Source organism: Ornithodoros turicata, unplaced genomic scaffold (assembly GCF_037126465.1).
Source record: "Ornithodoros turicata isolate Travis unplaced genomic scaffold, ASM3712646v1 Chromosome13, whole genome shotgun sequence".
Lineage (NCBI taxonomy): Eukaryota > Metazoa > Arthropoda > Arachnida > Ixodida > Argasidae > Ornithodoros > Ornithodoros turicata.
In genome coordinates, this window is record NW_026999307.1 from 3,937,464 (window position 1) to 3,962,832 (window position 25,369).

Sequence of the window (25,369 nt, forward strand, 5' to 3'; positions counted from 1 at the left end):
TGTGGCCAGCGGAAACGAATGAGTGCGGCACCCCTGAACTCTATTTTGTTAGCGCATGCATTACCCTGAATGGGTTAGCGGGCATGTAAAAAACTGAGGTACTGTGTTATTACCATTGTATACAGCGAGTAAATTACATGAGCTACGTTTACATGAACTCGACAAAAGCGAGTCGAGTTCGTTTATCGCAGCAAATCCTCTCCCATCAGGCCGTGTCGACCAATCTTCTGGGGAGGATTGATGTTAGGAGGTGCGATAAGTCAACTCGACACCTTTCTGTCGCGTTCGCGTCTTATGAAATGAAAATTGCCTCTCTATTCACATCTTTTGGACATTCTTTGGCTTCTTTGACTTTTGTTTTGGCTTTGATTTTCTATGGACAATGGTCCAAACAATCGCTTTAGACGGCTTTTTTCCCTTTCTTTTTCCTGAAAGTCTAACGAGGTCGTGCCAAAGGAAATCTATTGACTGCCTTTGGACTTCCTTTTTCTTCATTTCCAAAAGACAAGTCAATAGGCAGTCGAAAGAGCGACCAAAAAAGGGTGTTCCGAGGAAAGCACGAATATTTAAGTGGAAGTGTAAAGTGCATTAGTGCTGCGGTAATAGATTACACGATAGGGGGGGTTATACATTCCTAGAGTAGGAAAGAGAAAACCCCCCGAGGGCTCCGCGTGATAGCCGTGAATGGGCTGCATGGAGGAAAGAAGAAAAGGAGGCGCCCTAACGGCTCTTCGACAGAAGAGAGAGGCTTGGGGCAAGTGACGTGAGTATAGGAGGTGAGCCGTAGCTTCTTTGGAGCCACGCGAGGGTCACGTTACCTGAATAGCCCAATGAGGTCGCTTTGCACACGCCACTTTGGGGGCCACTTCGCCGCGCTACCACCACACCTCTCCAAGTATTTCGAAACTATGCGTTGGGGGCTCCCATAGAGATGCATGTAACCGAAACCGGAAGGCCAGCGCTGATGTCAATGGAGTGGCCCGCACTCTCGGCTTCACTTCTCAGAGCAATAGGGCTCCTCCTCTCTTTCCTTCCTCCATGATAGGCTGAGTATAATTGTGCCAATAGGACCCTGCATGATTTCACAGCAGTTAGGTAAAATAAGTAAATAAATAAATTGGGACTTAGGCAAGAAGAAGCGCAACGAAGACGTGAATAAACATCACCCCCCCCCCCCAAAAAAAAGAAAAAAAAAACAAGCCAGATCGGCGAGCACTCCTGCAAGGCCGATGAATTAATACTTAATTATTTGCGCTTCATTATAAAAAAGGAAAAGCTCGTGTTTCTGTTTCTATTAATTATAGTAACACCTGATACTTTTCCTTCCTTTCTTTAATATTGTCATTTTTCCTGCTCCATTCATCGCTCTTGGTGACAATGAATCGCGGCGGGCAACGTTGCTTGGTTTCCAAGCCCAGCCACTCCACTCCTTCCTCGCCTGTTCTTTGCCATGTGTACTTGATTTAGACCTGTGCGCCGCCGCGCTGCGCCGCCGCCGCCGCGATTTCTCCGCGCGCTGACGCCGCCGCTGGCGTCACCCCGTTGCGCTGATACCGTAGAAGTGTTTTTTTTTTTGCGCGAATTTATTTTTCGCGTTTTTCGCTTACACCACTAAAATTGCGAATTTAAGTTTCCGCGAATAACTCTGGCCATATGAGGGCGAAAATCGTTCGGTGTTCGACGCTATACCGTGACTACCTGACCCTTCTACTCCATGCAGCGTAGGCAGTTTACGCAAGCGCAGTTTATCCCATCCGGCAAGATGCAAAGAAATGAAAATTGATCATGCTTTTGTTACTCCTATAAACGCTTTGCACAATACATACAATATACCACTATACCACGAAGCCGGAACATGCTTATACGCATTCTCAAAACCAGCTTGTATGATAGTACCACATCTAAACCGAACTGTAAAATGGCCTTTCGACCATTTTACATGGCCTTTGTTCCATGAAGAAGAGGAATAGACCTAGAATGCCGCAATCCACGTGAACAACGGATGCCTTAGTATGTGCCGAACGACGACGACGACGACACTGAACTGTGCGCACGCACGGCTCTTCTGCTCCGCCTCTGTTTCGCTGGTTTTAAGCCTCAAGCCAGCCGTCATCACCTCCACCAGCGCCTGGCTGAATCCGGGGAACTGGGATTCGCGGCGCGGCTCCCCCCTTCCGAGCATGGAAGGGGTTGAGCTCCCCAACTACAAATCCTCCACAGAAGAGGGAAGTAGCATTGATAGCGACTCAACCGCAAGCTGCGGAACCGTGCTCCTTGGGAAGAGGAGTCTTCCTCCTTCGAGCGATGGTCCCGGTCTCCTATCTTCGGACGATGAGCCGCCCTTCCAGGAGGTCACAAAGCGTCCCCGCAAAGCTGCCTGCCGCAACACCGCACGAGCTTGCGCTCTAGAGGGCACAACAGTACTGTTTGCTCCTACTGACCGCAACTCCAACCGCGCTCGTCTTAACCACCTAAAGACCTCCGAGTTCCTCACCTTCGAGTTTCCAGGGCGAATAAGAGAGATCCGCCCCAATTACTCGAAGAACATAATCGCAGTGGACGCTGTTTCACCGTCCGCAAAGCGATCACTCCTACAACTGGGGCGAATCTGCTCCATCCCTGTGCGCGCTTATGAACCACGGCCACCGAACTCGTGCTACGGTGTGCTCCTACCTTAGTGACCCCTCGCTTAGGGACGAGCAACTACTGGGCGCCATCGTATCTGAACCTCCGGTCCTCGTGGCTCGACGAATCAGAAAGGATGGGGGAGCTGTGCGGCTCACTTTCCCTGGTTCGAAGCTGCCGAAACAAATCAGCCTTCACGTCCTCACGATGCAGGTCCAAGGCTACCTACCCCATGCAGTACAGTGCAACAATTGCCTGAGATATGGTCATGTGACTGCGTGCTGCACCCGAAAGACGACGTGCGCAACGTGCGGGACGTCTCACGACAACGCTGAGTGCCCCAATGGAGAACCGCTCTGCATTAACTGCAAGAGGAGTCATGTTGCCACGTCGTCAGACTGTCCGAAACTCAGGAAACAAAGACGCGTAGCCCGGGTGCGCTCCCGCTCTACGAGCAGCTACAAAGAAGCCCTGGTAGTAGTCAGGAAGGATGAACGCAAGAGGAAGCCAAAAAAGAAGCGCGCGTCTGCCCCGCCAAGTATAACGGGTTCACGCCATCCGCCTACCAACAGCCCTGCCCCCGAGAAGCATCTCTCGTGGGCGGACAGCGACTACCCTCCGCTCGCGCCGCGCGATCCTCCAGCGGTCGCTTCAAAGCGCACAGCGGTTAAGCATCCTGCACCTGCCATGCCAAGCAACACCGAATCCCCGTCCCCCTCATCCCGTACCGCCCTAGACCGGACACGCGGTGATGACGTCGCATCGGTCATATTAGAACTGCTGTTCGCGGCACTTAAGGCCATAGTTACTGCGTGCCCTAACTGTACCATTCTCCCAGATGTTCAATCGATCCTAGGCCTTGAAAACCTCATCGCCCCCCTTCTCCTGCGCATCAGAGCAGGAACTGAGCTCATCCAACCCCGGCCTCACCGATCAGAACATAACATCTGAATGACAACGCACTTCCAAGAGACAACGGTCTTCCAATGGAATGCGAGAAGCCTCCTGTCCAAAGTGTCCGACTTCCGTCAGTTCACCTGGCGACACAAGTTTCCTCTTATATGTATATCGGGATGCGGAATTCCGGTAGAGTTTCGTTTATCGAACTACGTGACATTCACCTCCAGTCCCCGTGGCGGGCGATGCCGCTCCGCGTTGTTTGTTCGGTCCGACATTCCAGCCATCAAGCAGGATATTATTACGTGCGGACAGGGCGAATACGTATGTTGCATCCTGCGCATAGCCGACCTTGTCCTTACTGTGGTGTCACTTGACCTTCCTCCGGCGGTCGCTTACGATGCTGGTGACCTGGCCGCAGTACTGGACAACGTCCCGCCTCCAATGTCTTCTTTGTGGTGACTTCAACGCCCACAATGTCATCTGGCGCGGTTCGGACACGCGAGGGGAGCGACTGGCAGCCCTGTTCGAGGAGCGAAACCTTTTAATCCTCAATGATGGCTCCCCTACGTTCCTGAAGACAACGTACCATTCCTCCTGCTTGGACCTCTCTGTTGTGTCAGCTCCTCTTGTACATCGCTTCAGATGGCAGGTGGGCACTGATACCCTTGGAAGTGATCATCTTCTTGTCCTGATCAGCATGCAAGGTGAGCGAGCACAAGCCCACTCCCACACCGCTAAAAGAACGGATTGGCAGTCCTACAGATGCATACTCGATATTTTCTTTTAGACTGGAGGCCCCAAAATGCCCCTGACTTCTGCGACGTGGCTGCTAATGCGGCACACGCTGCGACCCAGGTGCACCGCATACCCGCCAAGTTCACGTCCGTCGACGCGGAGTATGAGAGGCTGCGCGCTATCCGCCTCCGCGCCGAGCGACGCGCCCACCGCACACATCTCCCAGTCGACAAAAGGAAGCGAGGCGACTACAGAAGGTGATTCATAGGCATCTGTGCAAGCTGACACGCGACCGCTGGAGAAGCTTCGCGACATCATTATCTCCAAGAACACCCATGTCTCGAATTTGTTCGGTGCTCAAAGGGCTCGCCACCCCCGTTTTCCAAAGGCATCCTTTCCGCTCACTATCGCTTGCCACTGGGTGCTCTGAAGTCGAGGTTGCAGAGCAGTACTGTGGCCGCCTGACATCGACACCTGCCGCTCCTCTCGCGTCTTCCCTTGACATCCCTGTAGCCCTTGAGTCCTCCGCAGATCCGTCATTGGATGTCCCATTTTCGTTTACCGAGCTCGAATCTGCTATAGGGCTCTCGCCTGTGCGCACGTCGCCGAGTCCTGACGGAGTCACCTACAAAGCAGTGCGGTATCTCCAACTCTGTGGCCGCCAGCTCCTTCTGGGCCTCTTCAACGAAACTTGGCAGGCCAGCTCCATCCCGCCGCACTCGAAGTCCACGATGATCGTGCCTATCCTTAAACCTGGCAAGTCCCCTCACAATATCGACTCTTTTCGGCCAATCGCACTAACAAGCTGCGAAGAGAAAGTCATGTAGCGGATGGTCCAATCTCGCCTGAACTAGTTTTTCGAAGACTCGAACTTCTTCCCTGATGTCATGGCCTGCTTTCGTCAAGGCAGGTTGGCGATAGACAACGTCATCGACATTGTCCCTAGTGTACAACAAGCGCGATCGGAAGGGAAGCTCACAGCAGCGGTCTTCCTCGACGTAAAAAAAGCATATGACAGCGTGGTGCACAGCACTGTCATTGCGGCTCTCCAAGAGGCTGGTATTGGGGGCCGCCCACACGCATGGATTCGGGACTTCCTCGTTGATCGCACCTTGTTTGTGCGCACCTCCGAAGGGGACACCGCACACTACAGAGTTCTGCGAGGTGTCCCGCAAGGGAGTGTGCTGAGCCCACTGCTGTTCAACGTCATCATGGCCGCTTTACCTGCCCAATTAAGTGAACATGTCAACATCACAATATACGCAGACGAACTCTGCATCTGGGCCTCCTCCACCCGTCGGGATGTAATCCAGCGTCGCTTGCAAAGTGCTCTGGATACTATCGTATCCTACCTCTCCGACCGTGGTCATTCTATCTCACCCAGCAAGACTGTTGCCATGGTATTCACCCGCCGATCCTTCCGCAAATTCCCCCTCCGCGTTGACGGCCAACAGCTCGCCTTCGTACGTCATCACAAATACCTGGGCATAACCATTGACCGGGAGCTGAATTGGCCCAAGCACATCAAGGCCCTGTCTACCGCGGCGACTACCATCGTGAACGTCCTCCGCCGCATCTCTGGTTCGTCCTGGGGCCCATCATACCCTGACCTTCGCCAGGTGCATACCTCACTCGTCCTTGGGCTCCTGCGTTACAGCTTACCGGTATTGCACGGTCTAAGTTCAACAACAGAGCGCGAACTTTTGAACATCCAGGCTCGAAGCCTTCGAGTGTGCCTTGGTATCCCCAAAACGACCGACACCTTCCTGGTCTTGGCTGAGGCGAAGGAGACGCCAGCCCACGTCCCACGCGACATGGAGACCCTGCGCTCTTGTGCGCGGTACCGCACACGACATGCTGCCCACTACCTACGGGACATTAACCTACTGTATGAAAACTCAGCTTTCGGGGCTGCTGTTTGCAGACCTGCACAGTCTCTCCCGCCCCTGCCGTCGCGCCTGCTATACGCCCCACCTTTGTGGAACCACGTGCTGCCTCCGACGGACCTGCATATTCCCGACATGTCCCGCAAAAACGACACTCCTGTCCTCGCTGCGCGCCAGTTTGCTCTTGACCATTTGAACTCGGTCCCCGGTCACCGTAAAGCAATTTTCACGGATGGCTCGGTTGTGTACGGCGCGTCGTCTGCAGCTTTCTACATGCCTCACAGCGACACTGCGCAGGCTTTCAAGCTGCCGCATGAAACTTCATCCACTGAAGCGGAACTGATAGCCATCTATGAAGCGCTCAATGCCATATCCGGTTCACAGGCCGACTCGTGGTCCATCTTCACGGACAGCAAGTCAGCATTGGAGACCTTGGCGTCGTACCGGTGCAGTGCTATTTGCGATCTCCGCACGCTTGTAATCGCCAGATACAACGAGCCCCTGGCTTCCGGCCACAGCGTACGGCTCCAGTGGGTACCCAGTCACGTCGGGCTGCCCGGAAATACCCGTGCCGATATTGCGTGCTGCGAAACGTGCCCATACCACGGCTGCCTTGAGTCTCAGCATCCCGCTTTCAATGTCAGCCTGCCTGCTCCAAATACGTCGCTTACGCTCTCGCTGTGTCCAAGATTTCATAGAACGTGCCATCTCGCCCAATACATTTCTGCACTCCATCGACCCAAAAATGCAATACGTCCCTCCCCCAAACATCACGAGGAGGGAGGCGTCTGCTATCCACCGTCTGCGGTTAAGCGTGGATCGAACGCCAACACGGCTCTTCCAGCTCAGCACGCTTGACACCCCTACATGTGCAGCCAGCTCTACCGAGGGCAACACTTCCCATCTACTCCACCACTGTCGCCTGTTCGGCGCTCCCCGTGCCACTCTGATGGAGCGGCTAGCTGCCCTAGGGCTGAGGGAGGTGTCGCTGGCAACGCTACTGGGCCCTCTGCAACGCCCCATTCAGTGGCGCGTCGGAAGGGAACTCGTACGCTTCCTTACTGACACAGGGCTCGCGCTGAGCCTGTGACTGCGCCTCTTTTCTTTCGCTCTTTTCGTTTTTTCCTTCTTTTCTTCTTTTTATGTTTTCCTTTTTTGTAAGTGGGAATAGCAAGTCGGCTTCTGGAGCCAGGCTAACCTGTCCATTCTTTCTTTCTTTCTTTTTTTTTTTGCAATAAACCTATATCCCCCCCCCCCCCCCCCGAAATATGCCCGAGTATTGACGGCAGCACGACATGCGACAGCAAAGCACTCCCGGAAACCTGTGTCGCGAATTTAAGTTCTGGTGAATCAATCCTCAAAGCAGCTCTGTTCGAAAATGCGAAAATATTTTCCACGCGGAAAAAAACACTTCTGCAGTATCCCGCGCGCGTTCCATGTTCCGATCTGTTCCGCTGCGAAGCGGGAATCTTAAAGTGGTTTCCTGCACTTCTGCCGGTCTTGGCCTCGCGAGTATTGAACTGCCATGGCGTCAGAGACTGGGGGGACTGTGACAGAGAAGGGGACTGGATCGCGGTTTTCGAAACGCGTGTCGTTGCTCTCTGTTGATAAGAACTCAGGTGCATTTAAAACGAGTGCGCTGTGGCGTTACTCTGGCACCTTAGTTTTGCAAGATGGTGACAAGAAGCAGAGGATTGGCTCTGATTTCTTACAAATGCAAGAGAGCAGGATGGAGATAAGCCCTTTGATAAGTGAGTATGTTGGTACATGAAAATCTTCTCACCGTTGTTGAGGGAATGCAAAACATTCGTAAAAGGAGACGTGTAGAAAACGCTCTAGCTTTGTGGCTCGTATACTGTCATTATTATTGTTGTTGTTTTCATTCATTCGTGATAGTATTAGGTGGATCCCCATGGGCACCGCGAAGGGGGGCAAGGGGCCGTTGCCCCTCCTTCCCCCGCTGGCCGGATTGGTTTTTGTGCATGACGACTAAGCCCTCTGTAAAAATTCCCTCTGAGGGTACAAAGCGTGTGCAACCATATGTTACTGTGCACAGATTACGGGCTTTCGCGGATTGCTCTAGTCAAACTGTGATCGAAGTAGATCTATTCTTTGTGATGCATTTGTTGCGGTTCGACATCTTTTTTTTCAAATAAAAAGTGGAACCTTTTTAGGATGTGGTTTCGACTGTAGTCTAGAGAACATACACCTCGCAGGTGCTCGCACGCCACCAGCGCTTGCGTACGCTTGTGAGCGGCTTACGCGTTTACGCCCTCGCGCCGCTGACGCCGCCGCCGCGGTGGCACAACCGGCTCTACGCCACCGCCGGTCAAACTGGCATCGACGCACAGGTCTAACTTGATAGCGTCGTGGCGCCATTTACAAGTTCTCTGATAAGTTAGTTTCTTTTCGCGTTCCAAGTGGATTTGTGTTTTTGTGAAGTGGCCCGATGTGGGCATGCTGGACGTCTATCTGATCGAAAACCTCCAGGTCGTTGATGTGGGTTTACAGATTCTGCAAAGCCTAGATGATTTGTGAGGAAAGAAATTCTTAGTCAAATGGATTTCCAATACAGATGATTGGAGGCTTATATTGTTGCTACAGGTGAGTATCCTAATGCTTTATTCATTTCAACATATTAAGGGAGGGATAAGTTTAATGATGATAAAAATTATTTGTAGCTGCTACATGTAGTGAGCTGCAGTGCACGTGGTTCCGAGTTTGCGCTCAGCTCAACTTATTTTTCGAGCGTTTACAAGTTATTTCGGTTGCATACGTAATGGTTCACACTGGCCGTATTTTGATAGAAGACTCATAATACAGTTGGGGGACTTGTTTATTCCACGATGACGGAGTAGCATAACTGCTGCATATATAATCTATGGAAGTATGCGACACTGTAATGGCCACCTTTTGTCCCCATATGGAGGGTAGGCGTAGAGCATGTGTGATATTACTCATATTAAATGAAAATGCCATAGATTTGAAAATATTCAGGAGATGATATTCTATGTTTTCAATCAAATGCTGAAAATTGTGCTTTTCCTGTAGGAACAAGGCGACGGTAGACAAGCACCAGCCTACGGGAGACCAAGGAAAGACTCGCGTCAATACTTTCAAAAATGAAGTGACTCAATAAATTACTGTTCACATGTGATTTTGCGTTCCTGTCCCTTAATACTTGAGAACAAATTGAATTAAACATGTGTCCAAGGCAACCCGAAACAACGTAGTATGTGCGGGGGGGGGGAAGTAATCGAAAGAAAAGTCAATGACTTTCAAATAGATATTCAAAGCAATGCGTGTAGAATTTCAAAAGGAACATTAACCGAAGTCCAGAGCAGAAATGTCTTTTGAAATCTTTTGGACAAATGTCAAAAGGAAGTCTGTACCAAATAGTTGTCCAAAGCAATTCCAAAGGATTTTCCAAGTAAAATTATAGAATTGCAATGTAATGTCTATTGACTCTTTTGAGTTATTTCTATAGCATGGACAAATATATTTTTCGTAAGGCGCGGCTACTGTAACTGAGCGTTATAAGAGAGCATTCCGTAGCACTTTCTGCAAATGGTTTTGGTCCAGACTGTCACTTTAGGTCGCACAGCAGTGGGAAAAAAGTCGGAAGGGAACAGAAGGATTACAACAGTGCCCACTGGCTCTTGACCCTGAATCTCTCTCTGAACAGTTCAGGCTTAGCCTTCGAGTTTAGGCATGGAGCATGCGAGCCTTTGCAAGTGCTCCAGCATGTCAATCTAGCGCGACGAGTTCAAACCCTAGGGTACATATGTCACAGTTTCAGATAGTCGTGCACACAGGGGAACATTCAGGAAATCAGGAAAGCCAAACTGAAGTAGATACCGACAGCTTGATCACAGGCCCTACAACTTGGAACAGATTACCGTCATACAAAGAAAACAACATCAGGGGTGTTTAAACACATAGGGCGACAGAAATGAAGCAGTTGCGTAGTATATCCTCTCTTGCAACACAAGGAAGACTAGGCTTCGGATGACTAGCGGTGATGCCGCAATGAATGAATAATCAGGGTGTACGAATAGTCCGATCTCGCTCACTTCAACGGGAAGGTGCATCAGGTGCACGTATGCAGCTACTGCATCTAGCTCGTGTTGCCTTAAATGGGCAATAGCTTCTGAATGTGCACTCTTTTGGGTAAAGTGTTCAATTACGTACTCTGGCTTTACGCAGCCGACCACTTTGAAACAGATAGACTCAGTAGTGAGACCGGTCGTTTCGGAGTAACACAGCGTTGTTTTCTGTGATGTGATGTGTTAAAAAAAACGTTGTTTGCCTGTCTTTTGTTTCTTCGCACACTTGCTCACACACTTGTGCTCTCTCATTGTTTGTGAGTCGTGGACGAGAACTCAAATACTAATCTACTTCTTAGGAGACATGGGAACCCAACAGGTCCTCATCATCTGCTGTTGTGAGCAGGGATCGGAACCGGTATTTTTTTCGGTCCGGTTCGGGTTCAGGCATATTGGTTCGGTTCGGGTTTAGCTCCGCTGAACCGAAATTATCAGCTTGAACCGGTTCGGTTCAAGTTCGGCTCCGGGAGAAACGAAAAAAAAAAAAAAGCGGTCAGCGGTCGGGACACTTACAGGGACCGCAACCGTTACTTTTTTCGGTCCTGGTTTAACCGGTTGCTGCACGAAAGCGAGCTTACCCTCACCGCACACGGTTGTAAGAGAAAGGTGTGACATAACCGTTTCAGGAAGCGTCTGCTGCTGCCTCGCCAAGACCACTTGCTTCACAAGATCGAAGCGTTTCTAGCAGCCCCAGCGGTGCCACCATCGTCTTCGATCGGCATCTCGCGCCCGCGTAGCCGCGGAAAATAAATCGGTTGGGCTCTCGCCGTCAAACCAGCCGGTTCTCTTTGTCCCTCCTTGAGTTCCAACAACGGGTGACCCGGACGTGATTTGCCTGATGGTTCAGCGTGACGGTAAATCCTCAGCTAGACATTGCACAGTACCCTCTTCCGCGTCCAGAAGAGTTGTTTGCTAAGCTGAATGGAGTGGTTATCTTCTCGAAGCTCGACCTATCAGAAGCATACCTTCAGGTGGAGCTAGACGACGATGCTCGCTTTCGATGACAGCTTTCGTCCGCACATTGAAGTCCGTCCTGCGGAGGGGAGGAACAACCAAGGACGGAATTCAAAAGTTCCTGACGCAGTATCGTGTCACCCCACATGCAACGACAGGCAAATCTCCATCTATGCTCCTCATGGGAAGATAAATCAGAACGGCTATTGACCTCTTGCGACCCGCCTAAGACACACATCGCTACACACTGCGACCAGGCAGAAACGGAATTACGACCGGAGTGCGCAGGACAGACTTTCTGAGGTTGGCCAACCAGTTTGGGCTGCTGATCCGATGGACAGGCGACACTGGGTTAAGGGACCCATAACCGGTAAAATGGGCACGGTCATCTACGAGGTCCAATTCGCTGGTGGCAGGCGACGCAGAGTTCATGCCGACCACTTGAAGACTCGCCTGACAGCCGATAGCTCCGAACCGTCACAGACCCTTCCCTGGCCGGAGACAGAAACGTCATTGGCTCCAGCCCCACCTACACAAGTGCACGGCGACCCTCCCAGACCACCACCGGCACGCTATACCAAAACAGACCGGAGACATCCGTCCCGCTACGTTCCGTCTTGAGGGGAGGAATGTAGTGGATGACGCATCGACAAAGAGCACGCGCCATGCGCATCAGCTGTGCCCCAGCTGATAGAACAGCTGACCGTGCAGTCGTGGCCTAGCCATAACAGAATAAACATGTTCCTACCCGAACTTGGGTACACTCTTACAATTTGGCGACGAGGGAGCAACAATCTTCTGTCGACGACCTTGGAGCATGGCTACCGGTGGAGCTACAGCATACCAGGTGGAGGGCCGTTTCACTGGTGCTGCTGCTCTTTGTTTTGAGAGGCCGGGAGTCTTCGATTCCGAGAAGGATGAGTGGAAATTTTACTGCATCCGATTCAGAGCAGCCCTGCAAGTAGCTCGCGTCACACCGGAAACCGACAAACGGAGTCTTTTGATTTCTTCTCTGGATGCTGCGGTTTTCAAGCGCCTGTATCACCTTCTTCAACCGAGGGCCATTACGGACGTCCCATTTGAGGATTTGGTGACGGCGCTGGATGAGCATTTTGCTCCGAAGAGATTCAAGGATTTTGAAAGGGCCAAGCTTTTTTTGTGTCGACAGGAAGAGAACGAACCTGTAAAGGATTTCCTCAATCGCCTTCGTGCAATTGTAGCAGCTTGTGAATACGAGACTGAGACTGACATCCGTTCGTGTTCCCTGCTGACAGCTTTCATAGTCGGTCTTCGAGATCAGCGCTTTCGGGCGAAGCTGGTACTGAAGAAAAATCTTACCGTTGACATAGCACTACGACTTGCCGAAAGTAGCCCAGCAGCTGAAGCTGGATCTCGTGACCTGGACACCTCATTCGCTGGAAACGTTGGAAAGGTTTTTCTACCACCAAAACAGAATACAGTTAAGTGCTTTCGTTGTGGGAACCACAACCATGACGCTGGTAACTGTCGGTTTCGCAATGAGTCGTGTCACGAATGTGGCAAGCGAGGGCCCATCGCCAGTATGCGCCAGCAAAGAGGGCGTACATCGCAGAAGCCAAGGAACAAATCTGCTTCAGCGAGAAAAGTCCAATCTGGCAAGATGTCCAATGTCTTCTCCGTGGACGAGAATGACGAAAGATTCATTACATGCCGGATATCGGCTACAAGGTTTCTCTTCAGGTCGATACAGGGTCCAAAGCAACGCTGTTGAACAAAGCGACTTGCGAAATGCTAGGTATGCCAGAACTTCTGCCACTGCAGCACCGCCTGCAGTGCTTCAATCAAAAACCGATCAACGTCCTTGGAAGAGCACAACTGGATGTCTGCTGGAAGGAACACAGTTTTAAATTGGAAGCGATTTTCACGGAAGCTAATGCGATCAATATCTTGGGCAGAACTTGGATATCCGCTCTTCGGCTCGACTTAAACGAGCTGTTTGTTTGCGTCACGGAAAGTTCCCCGGTCTTGGGAAGTAGCCTCCAAGAATGGTGACGAAGTACCCAGCTGTATTCCGAGACGGTCTGGGAAGATGTACAAAAACGAAAGTTCATCTTGAGCTCAAACCTGACAGCCAGCCCAAGTTCTTCAAAGCAAGACCAATACCATTCTCTATCCGTACGGCTGTAGAACGCGATCTAGAGCGACAGGTGGCTAATGGAGTGCTATCCCCGATTGAAACGTCCTCTTGGGCTACGTCCATCGTCGTTGTCCCCAAGCCAAACGGCGCAGTTCGCGTATGCCGTGATTTCAGCGTGACGGTAAATCCGCAGCTAGACATTGCACAGTACCCTCTTCCGCGTCCAGAAGAGTTGTTTGCTAAGCTGAATGGAGGGGTCATCTTCTCGAAGCTCGACCTCTCAGAAGCATACCTTCAGATGGAGCTAGACGACGATGCAAAGAAGGTACTAGTCGTCAACACCCACACAGGACTTTTTCAATTTCATCGAATGCCTTTTGGTATAGCCTCCGCACCTGCCATATTCCAGAGAACGATTGAGCAAGTTACAGCTAGACTGGACTATGTAGCATGTTACTTGGATGACATCATCGTCACTGGAACTACGTTAGAGCACCATCTTTCTAACCTAGCGAAGGTTTTCCAGCGTCTCAGTGATTTTGGTTTCACTTTAAAGAAAGAAAAATGCGCCTTCTTCAAGCAAGAAGTCGAGTACCTGGGCCAAATCGTTTCAAAGGAAGGCTTTCGACCATCGCCCAAGAAGATTTCAGCTATACTGAATATGCCCGAACCACGTAACGTTTCGGAACTACGAGCGCTATTGGGCATGATTCAGCACTATAACCGGTACATTGGATATATATAATATATATATATATACCGGTACATATATAACCTGGATTGGCAGACATCTGCTCACCATTTCACGAGTTGCTCCGTAAAGAGTTTCGCTGGTACTGGTCTTCCGAATGCGTCGAAGCTTTTGAGACGGTGAAGCTCAAATTATCAGCGCCCGGGTCCTTAGCGCACTACGATCCAGCAAGACCACTGTTTCTTGCTGCTGACGCATCATCCAAAGGACTGGGGGCAGTCATGTTTCATAGGATTGATGGCAAAGAGCGTCCCATCGCCCGCGCTTCCAAAACGCTCACCTCTGCCGAGAAAAAGTACGCTCAAATTGAGCGAGAAGCGCTTGCCATCATCTTCGGCGTCAAGAAGTTCCATGAGTACTTGTGGGGACGCAGGTTCACTCTGTACACTGACCACAAGCCTTTGACAACCATCTTCGGTCCGTACAAGGGGATACCGGTAACGGCCGCCAATCGTTTACAGAGGTGGGCCTTCATCCTAATGAGTTACTCATTCGACATTATCTACAAGCCAACAACAGACATTGGAAATGCTGTCGGCCTGCCTAGCAGTACACTCTAAAATCCGTACCTTCAGTGTATCGCACGAAATAGACGGTTCATGAAAACGAGAAGGTTCATAAGAGGCGCTCCTCCAAGAACCGTCTCTTTCCGAAGGTTCGGTCTGCAGCACGGCTCCCTTTGTGCGGTACATAGAGGGTTTACTGGGCTTCCCTCGGGCAGAACCAGGCCCCCATAGCTCCCCCTCTTCGCGGCTGTAAAAAAATTTTAGCGCGTCATAAACACGTGGTATTACTCCGTCAGGCATCATAGTTGATACCCATTGGTCGAAGGACATTGCGCGCTCCGCTATTGGTTGGCAAAGTTTCAAAAGAGCATTCTTTCGCGGGCTGGCTGTCTGGCGGGCAGTTACAAGAAGAGAAGGGAGAGAAGTGGCAGCGGCGTCTCGCGTCTCGACGACGTCAGTTCACAGCACCCTATGACCGCATTCTTCAAAGAGAAATTGCAGATTTGTTAGTGTGTCAAAGTGACTCAGCGCGTGTTGTGATGTTTCCCTACACAAGTATCCTACGTACGAACAGCCTCTCGAGTTCAGAACTGGAATGCAGTGGTGAGCTGACGCCTGAGGAACACTTGTGAGCGCCGTCGCATTTTCAAATGCAGTCACAACGGAGACAGGATTCGGTGTCCGTGCGACAAGCATTTCCCTCTTCGTTGAAACCTTCGCACTGCGACCAACGAAAGGAGATGCTCACCGTGAAATCGCACGCACTCGTGCGAGCGTCTCTCGTTTCAGGGAGTAGAGTGTGTTTGTGTTTTGCGAGTTCGAACTTGGTCAACTAACGCAACGATTTGGACTCTGTACGCACGGTGAATATTTGTGTCAGGCTATGGAGTCAGTACGATGTTTCAAATAAATGTGCATTTTGTCCAAAATTTGCCTAGTAGCTCTGGAATACGGAATAACGAGCGTCGGGCATGAAAACCAGTAAAAGTAAAAGCCGATGGTAGCCAGTACGGGGCCGAAAGGCGAGCCAAACTGAGAGACTCCTGATTGGACGAATGGTAGGCATCATAGTTCATTTTCATTGGTTGCATGCCCAGTGTTGCCTGAATTATCTCAAACTATGGGCTCTATCCGGAGCTGTGGGAGCCTGGCAGAACCTCCTGGATGCGTCGCGAACCCTTCGCGAACCTCCTACTCCTTTTCGCGACGCCGAGGTAGCACCTCATAAACATCTGGGAAGCGGATGATGAATCAGTGAAGTTTCGGTTTCGATATGCTGTATCGTGTAGCAAAAAACTTTACTGCCCCGTGACAAATTCTTGTGATCAGGTGACTATTTAGGAATTGCTGTTTGTGAAACACTAATAACTGGCCGTAAAGTTTAGTCCTTCAAGGTAAATAAGTGGAAGGCGGCACTGCCGGCTATTCCGTGCCTCGTCACATTTCAAGACTGACACGCTTACTGCAACGCAACACTCTCTTCGCGCGCGAGCAAACTTCGCTGTCGGCTGCTGGCTGCAAGCGTCTGTCGGCGAGCTATAAGCGAAAAGGTAAGATTATCTGTCCTTTGCTTCTCATGTGTAATACGAAGGCTTATAATGACCCCAGAGCGGAGAAAGAAAAATAAAGGAAACTGCATTCGCCCGCTTGCACTTACCCAAGCAGCACGCCAATATTGGTCCAATATTGGACCCATATGGGCTGCCAAGATTGCCAATATTGGCCCAATATGGGCTGCCGATATTGGACCAATATGGGGAGTGCAACCAGGCTCCATAGTGGCCCAATATGGGCTGCCCATATTGGCAAGCCCATTTTGCGCCAATATTGCCAATATTTCTGTGATAACACCTACGGGGAGCCCGTGTAATAATAAAGCATTATGCTGTATAATATTCACTACTTTTGTATGATTTTTGCTTTTTTATTTCTGCGGATCTAATTGATCCACGTTCACATCACTGCAAAAAAAAAGAACGAAAAAAAAGGAAAGAAACACGGCATTGCCCAAACACACACATAAAAAACGAAGAACAGGTGCTACGCCCGCGCTGAAGATCACAAGCAGTCCCACAGAACTGCCAATACCTAAGATCCCTCAGAAGCCTTCATTGGGATCGTAATATTCTGTGGACTAACAATTTCCACACCCGCTCCAAGAATACAAAGCAGCGAAACACTTTCGTGGCGGTGACGGACACACGCCAGAGCAATTTACACTGCTTGCAGCAACTTGAAATCACCTAACTTTACAGAATAGCCATCCCTTCTTATCAACCATTGTGTTTTTTACTTGACCTGCCGCAATTTCGTTACCATTACAGCACCCAGCGACATTTTAGCCCTATGAAACGTCCGTTCGGGCTGTCGCGCATGCGCATTAGTTGTAGGACGCGTGATTACGCTCAAACAACTCGCTTGCTCACAGTCGGCTCGACCGATTGGCATTGGCATCGCGAAGGAAGATGGCGGCGACTTTCAAGACGTGGAATGTTGAGGTGTCGAACTCTAGCGAACTTTACGTTGGGAATGCCAAGTACGTTGACTGTTTCGAACAATGTGTATCATCTGCGGGAAGTTGTTGAATGTAACGATGTAGTGAATAGGGTATTTCACACGCTTCAACGTTCAATCTTGCCGTGCTGCTTGGGCATTTGTGCAACACGGCTACGTACCCTGTTCAGTCAATGTGGGGTGTACGCGTGCAATATGGGGCCCATATTCCCAAGATTTTCCCAATATTGGCTCAAAGTGGGCAATATGGGGCCCATATGGCCAGGATTTTCCCCATATTGGCTGAAACTGGGCAATATGGGGCCCATATTGCCCATTTTCAGCCAATATGGGGAAAATCTTGGCGAAACGGGTCCCATATTGGACCCGTATCGCCAATGACCAGCCAATATGGGTCCAATATTATGTGCTGCTTGGGTAGTTGCTCTGCTTTGTGTTCCCTAGCTTCCAGCGTCTATCTGCGAGTTGCTACACCCAGAAGGGCCAAACTTTTCGCACATCAAGGTGACATGGATTATATCGCAGCATGTACAAAATTAGTTATTTGCAGGGCCGCAGAGTACTGGTTTCTTGCGAAGTACCGCGCGTGTTGTGGTTTCTGTCCTCATATGGAACACGCCAGTCAGACGGCCTGGCGCCAATGCAGCGTCTGCTGTGCCTGTATTTGATGCGGCATGCGGAGGGTGTACAAACTGTGGGCTGCCGCTTCCGGTTCAGACACGTGTACACCTAGAGATAAAGTTTGTGCGATAGGAGTCGAACCTTTCTTCAGCGTCTCCGGCGTCCGCTGGGCCCGTTGTCTCCAGCCACCTTACTACACGCTGACAGAGTCCGTCCGTCCTCTGGGCTTCCACGATATCCTTCCGGCTCACGATGTGTCCCCACGCTAGCTCTCTGTCCGTTCCGGCTTGTCCAACCGCGGCTACGAGCTCCTGCGTGGTAACGACGTCCTCCAGGGGCAGAGGTGCTCGAGACAGCGCATCGGCCACTTTGTTAGAGGTCCCCCTCCGATATTCGACCGAGAAGTCGTACCGTTGCATCGTCAGACTCCACCTTCCTGGGCTAGCGGAGCAATGATCCTGGGACGCGACTTCATTATCCGGATGGGACTTGTCCTGGACTTGCGTCGCGGAGGCTACCAGCATGCATGCAGCAGTACCATCTACCCATTCCTGGAGTGAACAACCCCTGGAGCGGACCAACGCCGGACTGGTGAGGGAACCCAGGACGACTGCTCAAAGCGAAACCGGGAACCGACTGGCAACAGCGATGAACCTAAGCAGCAAGCCGCTCGAGTACTTCGCGGCGCTGGACCATCACTGCCCGTTGGAGAGCATCACGGAACGGGATACCAAACGCCTGTAGTTGCAACTGCTGCCTTGCATGAGGGTCTGCAAGGGTTTCGGGAACCTCAGAGCAACGAAACATGCTGGAGCAAGCATTGCTACCCTTTTCCAGGATGTTTACGGAAAAACCAGGTTTGACCGAAGTCTTGGAACACGGCATAGACACCGGCGACGCAAGGCCTTGGAGATGCAACCCGCGGCCGCTTAGCGTCCACAAGCGCAAGTTGCTCGATGCTGCGCTGAACGAAATGATCGAGACGGGTGCTGTGAGACCCTCGCAGAGCCCGTGGGCCTTTCCGGTGGTACTCGCTCCGAAGAAAGATGGAACCGCAAGGTAGTGCGTGGACTACCGCCGGTTGAACGAGGTGACGGTGAGAGATTCGTATCCATTTCGCTCTATAGACTCGATCATGTACACGTTGGGATCAGCCCGTGTGTTTACAATCTTGGGCTGCAGTCGAGGATTCCTGCAGATACCGATAGCACCTAATGATGTCGAAAAGACAGCCTTTATAGGGGACTGTTTGAGTTCGTCCGGCTTCCCTTCGGACTGTCTAATTCCCCGGCTAGTTTTCAGCGTATGATGGACGAGGTGCGCGGCGATGCGAAGTACAACTTCGCCATGGCTTATATGGATGACGTAGTAATTTTTTCACGTTCATTCCAGGAACACCTTTCACACCTGAAAGTGGTGTTGGGACGTATGCAAGCTGTTAGGTTGACGGTCAATCCTCGAAAGATGCAGTTGGCGACTAACCGCATCGACCTGCTCGGGTTTGCAGTGGAGTCCGGCACGGTCAGGCAGAACGAGGACAAGCTGAAGGCTCCTAGACTACCCTCGCCCGCAGGAGGTAAAGAGCTTGCAGCGCTTCCTTGGTATGATTGGATTTTATAGACAATTTATACCGTGGTGTTCGGACATGACGCCGCCACTAACCTGGCTATTGCGGAATGGTACGCGCTGGTCATGGGGAGAAGCACAGGAGAATGCATTCTCCGCCCTGACGGAAGCGATAGCGCAGATCACCTGTCTGTATCTCCCAGATCTTAATCGCCCATTTGTAATGCAGACAGACGTGAGCGATTATGGACTGGGCGCAGTGTTGTTACAACAGCACGAAGGTGAACTTCGGCCGGTGGCATTTGCAAGCCGCACGCTGACATCACCTGAACGAAATTACACCGTGACAGAGAAAGAGTGCCTAGCTATCATGTTCGCACTGAATAAGTTTGACATGTATCTGGATGGTGCGAAATTTGCAATCCAGACTGACCATCAGGCACTCACCTGGCTGAGTAGATTGAAAAATCCCGCCGGAAGACTTGCACGTTGGAGTCTGACGTTGCAACGGTACGACTTCTCGATCGAATATCGGAGGGGGACCTCTAACAAAGTGGCAGATGCGCTGTCTCGAGCACCTCTGCACCTGGAGGACGTCGTTACCACGCAGGAGCTCGTAGCCGCGGTTGGACAAGCCGCAACGGACAGAGAGCTAGCGTGGGGACACATCGTGAGCCGGAAGGATATCGTGGAAGCCCAGAGGACGGACGGACTCTGTCAGCGTGTAGTAAGGTGGCTGGAGACAACGGGCCCAGCGGACGCCGGAGACGCTGAAGAAAGGTTCGACTCCTATCGCACAAACTTTATCTCCTGCACAAACATCCTGGCACAAGGGCTGGCACATGGCACACCTGGCACATCCTGGCACATCCTAGCACAAACATCCTGGAAAAGGGTAGCAATGCTTGCTCCAGCATGTTTCGTTGTTCTGAGGTTCCCGAAACCCTTGCAGACCCTCATGCAAGGCAGCAGTTGCAACTACAGGCGTTTGGTATCCCGTTCCGTGATGCTCTCCAACGGGCAGTGATGGTCCAGCGCCGCGAAGTACTCGAGCGGCTTGCTGCTTAGGTTCATCGCTGTTGCCAGTCGGTTCCCGGTTTCGCTTTGAGCAGTCGTCCTGGGTTCCCTCACCAGTCCGGCGTTGGTCCGCTCCAGGGGTTGTTCACTCCAGGAATGGGTAGATGGTACTGCTGCATGCATGCTGGTAGCCTCCGCGACGCAAGTCCAGGACAAGTCCCATCCGGATAATGAAGTCGCGTCCCAGGATCATTGCTCCGCTAGCCCAGGAAGGTGGAGTCTGACGATGCAACGGTACGACTTCTCGGTCGAATATCGGAGGGGGACCTCTAACAAAGTGGCCGATCCGCTGTCTCGAGCACCTCTGCCCCTGGAGGACGTCGTTACCACGCAGGAGCTCGTAGCCGCGGTTGGACAAGCCGGAACGGACAGAGAGCTAGCGTGGGGACACATCGTGAGCCGGAAGGATATCGTGGAAGCCCAGAGGACGGACGGACTCTGTCAGCGTGTAGTAAGGTGGCTGGAGACAACGGGCCCAGCGGACGCCGGAGACGCTGAAGAGAGGTTCGACTCCTATCAGCTGAGCGAGGATGGTCTTCTGGTGAGGTACATCCCCCAGGCGGACGACGAAGAGGTCGGCGGCAACCCTTTCAGGATCGTAGTACCACGAAAGCTACGTAAGTTATTCCTCAGATATTTCCATGACTCTGCTTTGTGAGTGCACAACTTACACCCGTTACTTACAGACTTGAACGTTGCAGTACAAGTGAAGAGACTGGCCCGGTTCACATCACAGACCTCAAGGGATTCATCGATCGCATCTTGGAGCAAGATGAAGGGCAAGAGGACTCCGGCACAAGTTCGTCGCAATGACAACCCTTCCACGGCCCCATCGACACGGAGGCACTGCCCGCTGATGATGGGACAGTGTAGAGCGGGTTACCGGGGTCCCCTCGTTATAACTTTCGCCCTCGTAAACCTTCAAGGTGATGGTTTTCTTTTGTTTTTCGCAGATGCCCGGGGGCCGTTCTGCCCGGAGTCGTCCGCCACCCTCCCGGGGACCCCCACCTCTCGCCGCCGTGGCAGTGAACGTCGTTGGCTTGCTCAGCGCAACGCCCCCACGCCTACCGACCAGGATTCGTCTGCGACTCCTCGCTCCACTAGCGTTGCGACGTGGACTGTACTAGTGGGAGACGCCAGCGTGGGCTACTGCTCTCGAACCCGTTGGAGGATCCAGGCCCGCGCACTGAAGGGTGACCCACCATCCGCCATCCCTGAACCGTTTCGAGGACTATGCCTGGACGACAGGCATCCTACCGAGCCAGCGCCCACCTACACCAACGAGGAACGCTCCCGTCTATGTTCTACCTGCGGGACATTACTGATCCACCCCGAGACTCATCTGGCCGGCGTTCTTCATGTGTCTTCATTGTAGCCTTTATGGGAGATAGCCTAGCAAGTAACAACATTGGAGGTTTCAAGGAATCTTTCGGACCTAATGTACAATTTGCCTGTCAGAGGTGCAAAATTCCATCTGCAGACATTAGTCAATGTCAGTATCACACGCAGTGTCCACTCAGGACTGATGAGGAAATTGCAACACAGGTGGAACAATTGAATAATACACAAACAGAGCAAGAACGTAAAGCACTCTCTTCAGCTTTTTGGTTAAATGGTGAGTCAGTGCTGAAAAAATTCAGTAACTTTTCACTAGTAACTGATGTTTTATTTGACCTATGCATGTGCTGCTGGAAGTGTTGCTCCAAATGAAATTTCCTAAGGCACTGTGTGAGAAATGCAGCATATTTTTCCCGTCGTACCTTGAATAATTGCCTTCAGACTTTCAAATTTAATCGTAGTATCAGTTGCAGCGATTACCCACGGTTGTTAGAGGTAGACCTCAAGCTTGTGAGCTCAGCCAGTGCAACGTTCCTGCTGCTACTGCACCTCCAATTCATTGTGAATGACCTTGTGCCAAATAACAAGTTTCTGAGTTGCCTTGTGCTTCTGTGCCAAATTGTACAGATGTGCTTGTCACCTGTGCTGTCTATTGACTGCATTAGCGATCTTGAATCCGCAATTGCAGAACATAGTAAATTGTATGTTGAATGCTATGGTGAGCCAAATCTCATGCCAAAACACCACATGCTGGTGCACTTTGTTGAGCAGGCGAAGAACATTGGCCCGTCAAAGGATCACTCTACAATGAGCTGTGAAACAAAAAACTCATTGCCTAAATCAAAAAAGTATTTCAACTTCAAGAATCTGCCTTTCACAGTGGCTGAACTATACCAAATTCACTCATCGTCTTACTTCTGGCATGGCTCTGGAGCACCAAAGATAGGTTATTGCCTAAATACCCAAGAACGTGTTCTATAGTCTAAAGTACTAGAGGTAAATGAGAACATGGTACACGCTGGGTTACCAGCCAACCTGCTTGGTGAGACTGTTGCATGCTATAGATCTACTGTGATTAAGAACGTCGTGATCACGGAAGATGACGTACTAGTAGTTATGAATGAGAGTGACACAGCCTCTTTTGTAAGGGTGAACAGGGTAATTGATGTACATGGAACGACATACCTTTGTGTTAACCTCATGGTTCATGAAGAATTTACAGCTAAAGTCAATGCTTTTTTGCTGAAGGATGTTGATCATGAGGCTATCATATCACCCGAAAAGCTGTTATATCCATGGCCATGTTACACGTACACATGCAGCAGGGGTGTCTATACTATCCCGCGCTGCCTACACTTCTCTCCCTAGATTGCTGAAGTTGTACATAAAATTTGTATGGGACATAGGATGATTTATTCTTCATGTAATCATGATGTGGTTAGAGTGTTGATGTTGAACAGCTGACGTTTTTTACTTTTCCTAAATATAACATTTCAATAGAACACAAGTGTGACATTCTTTTGTCTATGATGTTTTCAGGAGCGACTCACATGGTCTGAAAATAATGAGTTGCCTCACTTTTCACACGTGGTTCAGCCATTGCTTGAAGGTGCCAGCCTCTCATCTGTAGAGGAGAGGACACTCCAACGTCAATTTCAAGACGAACTGACTTCCTTCTGACTTCCGAACTGACTGAGTTCCTAGAGTACGTTAATTTTTTTAATCCCTCTAGGGAAGCTAGTGCAGTGTGATATTCCCTTCCAGCATATCAGTCACTTCTTTATTGAAACCACTTTGGCTATGACATTTTGTTATGCTGTAAGCCTCTGCAAACTCTAGCTAAGCTGGGCTAGCTAAGGAAATGGGCTATATTTGCAAGACTGCATAGCAGTGATGGGAAGTACTTGAAGTACCAATAACTCATGTGCTGCTTCAAGTACATTTATCATTAATTATACTTGACTTACAGTACATTTTGATTTGTCTACTTTATACTGTATTTTAAATACTTTTCTTCAGTACCTTCCTTTCAAGTACTGAAGTATCCAATTGGCAATACAAGTGCAAAACTTGGTCAGCACATCATTTCTTTTGGTTCATATTAACGCGTAACTATCCATGTTACCTAACTAGCATTTTGCAGAAATGCTTGCTAAAAGCTTTCTAAAGATAACATTACAAACATAATTACCTCACGTTGTATCACCTACCAACTGTTGAAACGTCCAGCGATATGATGTACTTGATCCATATTTTAAGTACTTTGCAAAAGCCTTCATACTTTAGTTTCAGTACATTTGCAGTATGGTACTTCGTACTGTGCGTAAACTATAGTTTACGCACAGTACAAAGTACCATACTGCAAATACTGCAACAAGTGCCAAGCACCTAGTACCTGTTATATATAACAGGTACTAGGTGCTTGGCACTTTACTTCATGTATAAGTTTGAGGTACTTTGCCCGGTACCGAAAATCATGTAAGAAGACTGCATCGAGCCCAACTCGCAATTTCTGTTTCCATTTTTACAGTGCACATGGTCTCATTATGAATGAGGAGTCATGGCGCTTACGCTGGCGATACCGATCCCTTGGAGAGGCAATTATGAAAAAGTACCCAAGGATTATTTGGCCAAAGGCCAAACCAGGCACAAAGCTTCCGGCAAAAGCAAAGTACACTTGGGTAAGGCTCCCACATCTTTCATTCGAATGTGAGAGCAACTTACTCTTGTGATTCCAGAGCGTTTTCATCCATCACCTCTCATTGAAAAGAAAGCTGAAACGGTTGCGACGTCGCAAAACAGGGCGCAGACAAAAAAAACCTGCAGACAACAACCACAGACAAACGAACCTGTTGATGTGAGCAGTGTTCCGCCACTGGAACCCAAAGATGCGCTAGACGAGCTCAATGTAAGAATCATTAATTGATGCGGAGATCTCCTGTGTGCCCTACAGTTAGCCAGCAATTCCCCAAAAAAGCTTGCCTTTTGGGTTTGTATAATTTAGTGATCGCATGCGTGGCTGAATAGCAATGAAGCTGTGAGGTGTTGGTATGTCCCATAATCTGCATGACAGAGCAATGACTTATTTTTTTATGTATTCTACGATATAAAAGGCAAAGAAAAATGTACATGCATCCATAAATTCACTAGTGTCTCTAACACAACCTGCAGGCACTTGAAGCATTTGGGGAAGGTACGTTTCCAGTAAATATTAGCCGCGTGAATAAGCTCCTAAAATCGAGCTACAGCATGAGGAAGAGTACTCCTGTAGACATCCTCCCAGTCTATCTTCTGAAGCAAGAGACTGTACGTACCTCTGCGCTACGCATAGAAAATATTCACTAAAATGGTGAATTTATACTGAACAAACTTCTGAACGAACACTAAGAAAAGCATGGACATGGCACACGTGGCATGTGTTCAACTACAACTAACATTTAATGGGCAACCCTGCCGGGAGGCTAGTCGGCCAGCTCCCCAGAGAGGAAGGAGACTTCAGACACTGAAGGACACAGAGATCTATGGCTGATATTGTTCGTAGCTCTCTCGATGCAATACGAGTCCGTGACTTCCATGCCTATAGACCTGTGTGGTGGCGAGCTAGAACCGTTAGCACATTTTGCTGCAGTGCTAAAGTAGTCTTTCATTCAAACAATCGCCTATCTGCCCAATGT

General features: G+C 50.2%; 2 protein-coding genes across 2 annotated transcripts; both read left to right on the plus strand.

Annotated features, from left to right (window-relative positions):
- The first annotated feature begins 5,147 nt into the window (after positions 1-5,147).
- Positions 5,148-11,827, plus strand: LOC135372080 (uncharacterized). Its single transcript, XM_064605803.1, has 2 exons — positions 5,148-6,562; positions 11,464-11,827. Exons 1-2 carry the CDS (start codon positions 5,148-5,150, stop codon positions 11,825-11,827), a joined length of 1,779 nt encoding a protein of 592 aa, XP_064461873.1.
- Positions 11,828-13,230: 1,403 nt separating this feature from the next.
- On the plus strand, positions 13,231-14,633 carry LOC135372081 (uncharacterized protein K02A2.6-like). Its single transcript, XM_064605804.1, has 2 exons — positions 13,231-13,996; positions 14,146-14,633. The coding sequence occupies exons 1-2, from the start codon at positions 13,231-13,233 to the stop codon at positions 14,631-14,633; spliced, it is 1,254 nt and encodes a 417-aa protein (XP_064461874.1).
- Positions 14,634-25,369: the final 10,736 nt, after the last annotated feature.

What these genes read in the sequence shown, in the direction of transcription:
- LOC135372080 (XM_064605803.1), top strand. Translation starts at nt 5,148, where the DNA reads ATGGCCTGCTTTCGTCAAGGCAGGTTGGCGATAGACAACGTCATCGAC. An exon ending in TCCATCTTCACGGACAGCAA is followed by an intron (nt 6,563 to 11,463) that starts GTCAGCATTGGA and finishes CACTGCGACCAG; the next exon opens with GCAGAAACGGAATTACGACC.
- LOC135372081 (XM_064605804.1), top strand. Translation starts at nt 13,231, where the DNA reads ATGGTGACGAAGTACCCAGCTGTATTCCGAGACGGTCTGGGAAGATGT. An exon ending in ACTGAATATGCCCGAACCAC is followed by an intron (nt 13,997 to 14,145) that starts GTAACGTTTCGG and finishes TGCTCCGTAAAG; the next exon opens with AGTTTCGCTGGTACTGGTCT.